At 48.1% G+C, this 8,567-nt stretch overlaps 1 protein-coding gene across 1 annotated transcript in view; it reads right to left on the bottom strand.

The window, feature by feature from the left end:
• Window positions 1-284: 284 nt before the first annotated feature.
• The window catches only part of Ropn1l (rhophilin associated tail protein 1 like), an 11,571-nt gene continuing 3,288 nt past the window's right edge, over window positions 285-8,567 (bottom strand). Inside the window, exons 3-5 of the mRNA XM_031360568.1 lie at window positions 7,060-7,221; window positions 2,210-2,385; window positions 285-468 (exon numbers count right to left, since the gene is read on the bottom strand). Coding sequence (XP_031216428.1) covers window positions 405-468; window positions 2,210-2,385; window positions 7,060-7,221 — 402 coding nt within the window. The 3' untranslated portion in view covers window positions 285-404. The remainder of the gene's footprint in view (window positions 469-2,209; window positions 2,386-7,059; window positions 7,222-8,567) is intronic.

The following is an 8,567-nucleotide window of genomic DNA, read 5'->3' on the forward strand; positions in this document are numbered from 1 at the left end:
TAAGACATTTTTTTCCAACTGTGAATGCTTTTGTCATAGAAGCCCCACTTTTGGGAGTGGGGGGGGGACTCTCAGCACTGAGGAGCCAAGTGTTTGTGTAGTCTTCTAGGCAGGAAAGGGCTGGACACTGAAAACTTCCTACCCATTCCGTTACCTGCTCTCTCCAGATGAATTTACCAAAACTTGATTAGCCCCCAGTGTGAGGTCTCCTCCACCTTAGTAAGAAGCAGTGACTGAGTGGCCCTGTGAGCACCTGCCACTGAGAAAAACTCACAAGTCACAAGTCACAAGGTAATGACAAGCTGTATTTGGCGCCAAGGTTTTTCATAAGCATCACTTCAACATTAAACGTGCTTCTCTCTGTATTATAGCTCTGCTCTTCAGAGCTTCCTCTTCAAGGCTTCCTATACTGTCTTTTTTCCAAAGTAGAAGTCCGAAAGTCCTATCATGCCATTCGTTCTAGATTCTCTGGATGTAAAACAGACACAGTGTTAGAAACATTGTTTATCTTCTACAGGATATAAACCATTTAATGAGATTATCTCAAACATTGGGCACTTAGGTTTCACCAGGCTCCTGCCAACAAGCACCAATGCTGAGCAGGACAGCTTGATGTTCTCGTGCAACAATGGATGTTTATTTCCAGGTAAAACATCCATGCTGTACCTTTAATCTCAGCACTCAGGAGGCAGACCCAGGCAGATCTCTGTGTTCAAGGCCAGTCTGGTCTATAAAAAGTTCTTTGACCTCCAGAGCTACACAGAGAAACCCTGTCTCAATCAACCAATCAACAAACAACAAAAGCCATCCACGTTTGGGAGCTACCTTTTGCTAAGCAGTGATGACAGCACGCCATGATTCTTGAGACAGCGAGTGACCCCTCCGACCTTCCTATGCCTCCCACTCACTCTAGCAGAGCACTCTCTGGTGCTCACCCCAGCCCAACTTTCTCTTGCACATAGGCCAGAGGGAACCAGGATTGCAGAGCCCACTCAGCTCTCAGCGCCTCAACAGCTAGGACAGATCATGCTCAGCATCACTGTCCACAGAGGTATAGATATCAAGGGATGGATAGCAAACGCTGTCAGAACCAAGCAGGCAGCAAGTGGGTGACTAAATGGATGAATTGTGGGGTGGATAAACATATTCCCAATAAGCAGACATATAAGCAACAGTTTCCTCTATTTTAAAAAAGAAACCTAATTAACAAGCTGGAGTGGGGGTGGGGCAGGAGAGATGGGGCAGCCCAGGCAGCCTGGCCTTGGCTTCTGGGTGCTATACCTTTGCTCAGAGCTGACACACTCAAGAGCACCGACTGGAAGGTCAATGGCTGTGCTTAACCAGGCAATCAGATACCTGGGCAGCCAGATCCATAAGGCTAGGCAATCAGTTACCTGGGCAGCCAGATCTATAAGGCTTCCCTGAACCACTACAGTGGGGGATTTTCCAAGGTGGCTGCTAATGAGGACCTGAAAGGACAAACTGAGATCCCCTTGGACATTTAGAGCCCTTATCTTCAGCTGTTCCTCTTAGAATACGAACCTATTCCTACTCATGTGCCCTGCCCACCTCCCCACCCTCTCCCTACCTCCAGCCACACACAGCAAGCCACAGACTGCACTTCCATCTCCCAGTCACCAGTGGGTCTGGCTTCTGTTAGCACCCTCCTCGGCTGCCATGTTTGGCTTGGCTGTTGAGCCCCTTCTCCTCCACACATTAGTGTCATGGAGTCACACTTCCCAGGATAATCTTGGGGAGCGTTAGTAAAGACCTAACCTAGTGTGACATGTCATGTGCCAGTTCCTCAAGTCAACAATGGTGTGGGTAACATAACATGCATGGGTTGCAGCCAGGCTATCCACTGCTGCCAGTTCATCTCTATGTTTCATTCATTGGTGAGGTTAATTCCATCTGTGTCCCTTTTTAATGAACTACTGTATAAAACTCGGGCAGAATCAAGCTCTTCGTGTGACACGGCACATTTTCTCCATCTAAAGTCAAGGGGGATAGACTCTAAGTCCCCATCCCGGCAGGCACTGAGAGGATAAGCTGTGTCTGGGGCTCTGATTGGCAGCTCCCCTACAAGACTATTGGAATCAAGATGGGCATCTTTGCCTTCCACCAGGGGCAAGTTCTCAGCAGAGAGAGGTGGATGGAGGAGACTCTCCAACTGTCAACACACCTGAAAACCACAGAGCACTGTACTTACGACTTCTCTCTTAAACTCTCAAGATAGTTCTCAGTCTCCGAGGCGGGGAGATCTGGGTCCAGTGCAGACAAGTACTGGTAAACATAGGCAAAAGTCTCAAAGGAAATTCGAGCAGGCCCACCCTCTGGGTCAGAAGTGAGGATCTCACACAGGTTCTTCATGGCCGTGTTCAGGGTCTGGACAGGGAATGGGACAAGGAGGGGACACAGTCAGTCTTGGAGTCACAGAGATGCCAAGCCAACACCAGAGACAGAAATGCAAGCATGCTCTGTAAACGTTCTTCAGAGAGTGTTCTCCACCTAAGTGAAGGTCCAAGTGGATGCGTGGCTTCCACAACATAAAGCAAGAAGGAAGGTTTGGCCAGGATACAGCAGAGCAGACACAGTGAGTCACGGGTTTTACACAGAAATGGGATGACTGTCACAGACAAGAGAAGCTTATCATCTTTAATCTTAGCTCCTCCACATGGTTCTGGGTTTGGAGTCTAGGGCGATTTAACCATGACCCCATCAGTGAGGCCCAACCAGGTGCAGAAACAGACTGTGCCATGCCACGGGACACAGGGAACTGGTGCCCATCTGAGCTGCCCCTGAAGAGAGCAGGGTTGGCAGGAGATGGCCCTGTGCATCCTCCAATGTCCCTGCTGCCCAGTCTTCAACATCACTCATACAGAAGGCTTTAAGACTCTGTCAGGCCCAGGAAAGCCCTCTATGACCTGTGAACCTTTCTCAGACCTGCCTACTGCTTGGCTCCCCACGATGGTAACCTGACTGCCTGCACCCCACTTTCCACCTGAAACCTGACTGCTAGCCTCAGCATGCTCTCAAGTCTATGCACAGGTTTCTGGTCTTTCTTGGAGGCCTGCAGAGCAGCAACTGATGGACCAGGAACAAGGGTGCAGAGAAGCACTATATGGCCAAGCCTTAAACACTTGCCTCTTGCTCAATTGACCCTTATTGTAAAAGAAAAAAAAAATTGGCCCAGGCAGTGGTGGCACACACCTTTAATCCCAGCACTTGGGAGGCAGAAGCAGGCGGATTTCTTTCTTTTTTTTTTTTTTTAATTTATTTATTATTATAAGTGAGTACACTGTAGCTGTTTTCAGACACACCAGAAGGGGGCATCAGATTTCATTACGGGTGGTTGTGAGCCACCAAGTGGTTGCTGGGATTTGAACTCTTGACCTTCCGAAGAGCAGTCGGTGCTCTTACCCACTGAGCCATCTCACCAGCCCAAGCAGGCGGATTTCTAAGTTCAAGGCCAGCCTAGTCTACAGAGTGAATTCCAGGACAGTCAGGGCTACACAGAGAAACCCTGCCTTGAAAAACCAAAAAGAAAAGAAAAGGAAGAGAGAAAGAAAGAAAGAAAAAAAATTGGAGAAAAAAAGGGAGGCAGAGGCAGGCGGATTTCTGAGTTCGAGGCCAGCCTGGTCTACAGAGTGAGTTCCAGGACAGCCAGGGCTACTCAGAGGAACCCTGTCTCGAAAAACCAAAAAAAAAAAAAAAAGAAACTTGAGGAAAAGATTTCTTTTGTTTGCTTACATTCCAAATGACAAGAGTCAGGGTCGGAGCTCAAACATTCATCTGGAGACTTGGAGGCAGCCACTGACGCAAAGGCACAGAGAATTATAAACTTCCATGCTCCTTCCAGGCCTCTTCCCCATAGCTTACTCAGTTTGCTTTCTTATAGCATGTAGGACCCACCAGTCCAGGGATGGCACTGCTGCAGTGAGGTGGCCCTTCCACATCAGTCATTAATTAAGAAACTGCACCAGGGGCCAATCGAGTGAGGGTTTTTTCTCAGCTGAGGTTCCCTTTCCCAGAGTGACTGTAGTTTGCGTTAAGCTGATGTAAACTAGCCAAACAAGTCAGAACAATGAGTTTGCTGCTAGTTGGGAGCTGGCTGATGTGCTGGCGGTTCTTGGTTATCAATTCAACTATATCTGGAATTAATGAAAACCTAAGTATTGGGAATGCCTCTGAGGGATTTTTTTTTCTTAATTAAATCATTTGAAGCGGGAATACTGGCTTTTAATCTGGATCCTTTGAGGTGGGAAGGCACACCTTTAATCTGGACCACCTTCAGCCAGAAGCCTACAGAAGGGCATGGAAGAGGAAAGCTGGGTCTCTCTGCCTGCTTGCTCTCGCTCTGCCTGGCAAGCATGCTGCTTCACTGGCATTAGAGCCTACTTCCTTGGGATTCTAGAGTCTGCTGAAGACCAGTGGAGACATTTAGCCTTATGGATTGGATAACTACTGGACTTGGGACTTTCCTCTAGAGAACCTCTATCAGTTTCATTATAATGGCTCCTAAGAGAAGCTTGAAGGCACAAGAGCATAGGGTGAGCAGAAACCAACAAATGCAGAGCTCAGAATGGTCTAGGCGCCAGTTCTGCAGCATCCAGGAGACACAAGAACAAAGCAATAAGCCACCACTCTGCTCTTCTTGCATGGCACTTGATCCTCAGCTGTTGGTGCCATTTTAGCTTATGGGAATGGGGAGGGGAATGAGCTAGAGGGAGTGGGGTTTTGAGGCGGCTTACTTTGAGCTAGAAATCTCAGCTTCCTGATCCTAGGATATGTGAGCACTCACTGCCTGCCTTCCTGCGACCATGGAGCCGGCCACAGAAGCCACCATGCCTTGCCTACCACGATGGAACAGTATCTGAAGCCGGGAGCCAGGATCTGCCTTCGTACCCTTTACTGGCCTCCTGCCAGGCGACGTTATAGTAATAAGAGCACCCAACACACCTACCAGCTTGCGTCTTCATTTCTCCTTTTGGATGTAGTTTTTAGAATGCAGACATCCAGCACTCTCTTGCCATCCCTACTGTGTGCTTGTGCATATCCAGGCCACAGAGCCCCCAGCAACACAGGCTCCACGAGTGGATCTGCACAGGCAGCTGTGCTGTCACTGTGCTAATGGCTATGCTGGGCTTGGGTACCTTCCTGCCCCCATAGCCCATGCTGAAACAGAGTTCACGCTCCACACTCTGGGGAGTAGAGTGGGGGGAAGAACAGAGCCCCATACACCTCAGTGGAAGGAAAGGCTCAGAGCTCCCAGCAGACCCGGACCCTGAGTCTAGAGCCTATGTGGTACTGGACACCTAATAGAAAGCAAGCAACACGGTTACTGCCACAGAAGACTTAGGCTAAGGGGCAAGAAGGACCCCTCTGTGACCAGTGTGCTTTTTGGTGTAAATTTATTTCCTAGCAACAAAGTAGCATAGAATAAAACAGGACCTCAGTTTTGATGGAACCATGGCAAAAGACGGAGCCCTTTCCTTTACAAAACAGCGCCACCTAGTGTTGCTCACTGTACATGGCTTGGATTTGTTTTTATGACTTAGATGAACCCAAAATCATGAATTATCCTGTTCTTTAAATTGTCAGACCTAGTTTTAGAGGCCTAAACTGTCAACACTAGCCCCAAATGTTAGATATCAATTCTATGCTCGTGTAATGTTAACTTCAGAGTTCCTGACATAGTTTCTCTAATGATCACATTTGCCTTGCTTGTCTTTCCAAGGAATACACCACTGGGCAGCACAGCCTCTGTGAGAACACATGTCAGTTTCTGGGCCTCAGCACAATGAGCCCATAGCTGACCAGAAACCACATACCCAACCACTGCTAGGCATGCGGCCACCAGCCAGACACTTGCCTTCTCTGAAGGGACAGGGTTTTCTCTGCTGGAGCCCAAGCTGCAGTAGACTCAGTCACCTGGCCAAGGACATGCATAAGCTACAGTAGACAAAGGCACCTGCAACGCCACTAGGAATGAAGTTCCAGGAGACATGTGTCTAGCTATCCCATCATAAAACGAAAACCAGCTCTGATGGTGTGCTTCCTGGGGCATTTGGGAACGCATGTGTTTAAAGTAAAGGACCAGGGAAAGCAGAGATGGCAGGCAGGATGGCGCAGGAGCGGGCACAGCAGCTGGGAGTTTACTGTCAACGTCTTGGTGCCATTGGATGCAGAGTAACTCTTCACAAAGTAAAAAGAAACTTGCACATGGATCAACATTAGAGGAAGAAGGGACAGGAACTCGTTCAGCGGTTAATAGCAGTCTCTGCCCTTCTAGAAGGCCTGCATTAGAGACAGTTCTCCATTGAGAGGCTAATGGGGGATCCAGCACCCTATTGTTAAAGAGTGCACCATGAAAAATTATGAGTTATGTACAATTAGGTACTCAGAACTGTAAAGATTGAAGAAGCAATATAAAATATGTATCCAGACAGGGGGGGAAAGGCTACTTCTCCTTTTGAAATCCTTTTCTTCACAAACACCAAGTATTCCTTCCCTTCACAACCATAAGCCCATCTGACTCCAGCCTCCCAAGGAAGCTCCGCCCACGTCCTCCCACCCCAGCCTCCACCCACCTCATGCCTAAATTCCAGGCTCACAAAGGCCATTGCTCCTCAACTGAGGACCATGCAACTAACCATCGCGCTATCTTATTCCTGAGTGGTTGGAGTTATATTGTAATGACAGCAACATTATACCATATCTACTAGTTATTAATAATGGATTATAAGTCAAATGTGATGGAATTTTATGTCTCTTCCCACAGACAAAGAAACTGTTACCAGCTTTCAAAATTATATTGTTCATTGAAAGAACTCATTGGTAGATCCCATTTGAAAACCAAAATACATTCCAAGTGTATCCATGTTTCCTCTACTCTTACCATGATTGGAACTGTGGTTTTTAATCACATAACTGCAGTCTGGGAAAACATTACTTAATAAGATAATCAACATGTTTTCTGTAGCTACTGAAACCCAGTCTGACATATAATCACACAGATCATGAAGTAACACTATTAAGAGGCCATTTATAGGTACGTACCCCACCCAGGGAGCTACATCCAAGTGCTAAAAACTTGATCCACTCTACTTTGTCTTCACACGGATCCAGATCCAGGATCGCTCTGAACTTTTCTACTGGCAGGCACAAATTTTTCCACTTCTTCTCAAGATCTGGTAAATCCACAAATTGTTTGTGGCTACACTGTTTAGAAAACACAATATGACACACTCAGTATATGTAGAAACCCCATGAAATCAGAAAGTTGCTTCTGAAGACTTTTAACTCACAACAAGTAATCATCATGGAAGGAGGGATGGGGAGGGGCCCAGGGAAAGGGCGTGGCAGGAAGGAGGGGCTGGATGGATATTAGCAATATTTCAGAAGAGACAAGAGGATGGCTCAGTGGAGAAGGTGCTTGCCACTCAAACACCCACCTAAAAGCTGGGGGTGGTGGCATAGATTTTAAGATCTAGGGTCCAGTCCTTGGGGTTTGCTGGCCTAAAACATTGTGTTCTAGGTGTAGTTTCTCAGTGGCACGGCTGCCTATGGCAAGATGGCCCTGTAGACGCTGTTAAAAATGGTGGCTCCTGTCAAAAATGGCAGCACCACCACATCTCAGCCTGCAGCTATCACAGGAACTGCAGATTTCCAGATTGAGAATTGGGGGGATTTCAAGTTCTGAACTTGGGGAGCTCAGGGAATGGGGGTCCATCACCTTTCCCACCACAGGAGGAGCTACCCTGAGGAGCTGTCCATGGTGACTGCACCTTTCCTGTCTCTGCCTACTCCCGTCATGAGAAGGTGACACCTTCTTTCCTGCCTCAGCCTACAGCCTTGGTGAAACATCACTGCACGAGCTGTTTCTCAGGAGCTGTCCACAGTGGCAGCACCTCCTCTCCGCCACCTTCCAGGAGCCCCACAGATATGGCACTTCAGCAAAAGCCAGCTTCAGCAGGGAAAGCCTTCCCACCCTAACCCATGGGCCTGCAGAGAAAAGGGGGTGGGGAAAAAAGCCAACAATCCCTGAGCAGGAAAATCAGCAACTCTGCTCAGCTGGGGATCCCGTCTCCTGGGAGCTGTACCACCTCTGCTGAGGCGGCTTCCTCTCAGGGCTATGTTATTCCTGAGCTCCTGTGTCTCAGGATGCCCTTCCACTGGAATACCTTCTTCCCTCAGAGCTGCATGGTTCCTGGGCTTCTGAGTCAGATGGGATACCCTTCCACCTAAGCAGAAACACTTACACTACATTTAGTGAGAGACCCTATCTAAAAAGAATAAGGTGGAGAATAAATCAGAAAGATATATATGAGATGACTTCTGGCCAAAAAAAAAAAAAGACACCACAGACTTGTGCATACACATGTACAGGAAATCAAGAAAGTAAGGGAGCACTTAAGGGAAGGGTGAATGGAGGGGAGGAGAAGAGAGGAGAGAGAAGAAAGGGAGAGGAAAGGAGGGAGGGGAGGAGAGGAAGGGAGAGGGAAGGGGAGGGGAGGGGAAGAGAGGAGAGGAGAGGAGAAGAAAGGGGAAGGAGAGGAAGGAGGGGA

The sequence above is a fragment of the Mastomys coucha genome, unplaced genomic scaffold (assembly GCF_008632895.1).
Source record: "Mastomys coucha isolate ucsf_1 unplaced genomic scaffold, UCSF_Mcou_1 pScaffold8, whole genome shotgun sequence".
In the NCBI taxonomy this organism is placed as follows: Eukaryota; Metazoa; Chordata; class Mammalia; order Rodentia; family Muridae; genus Mastomys; species Mastomys coucha.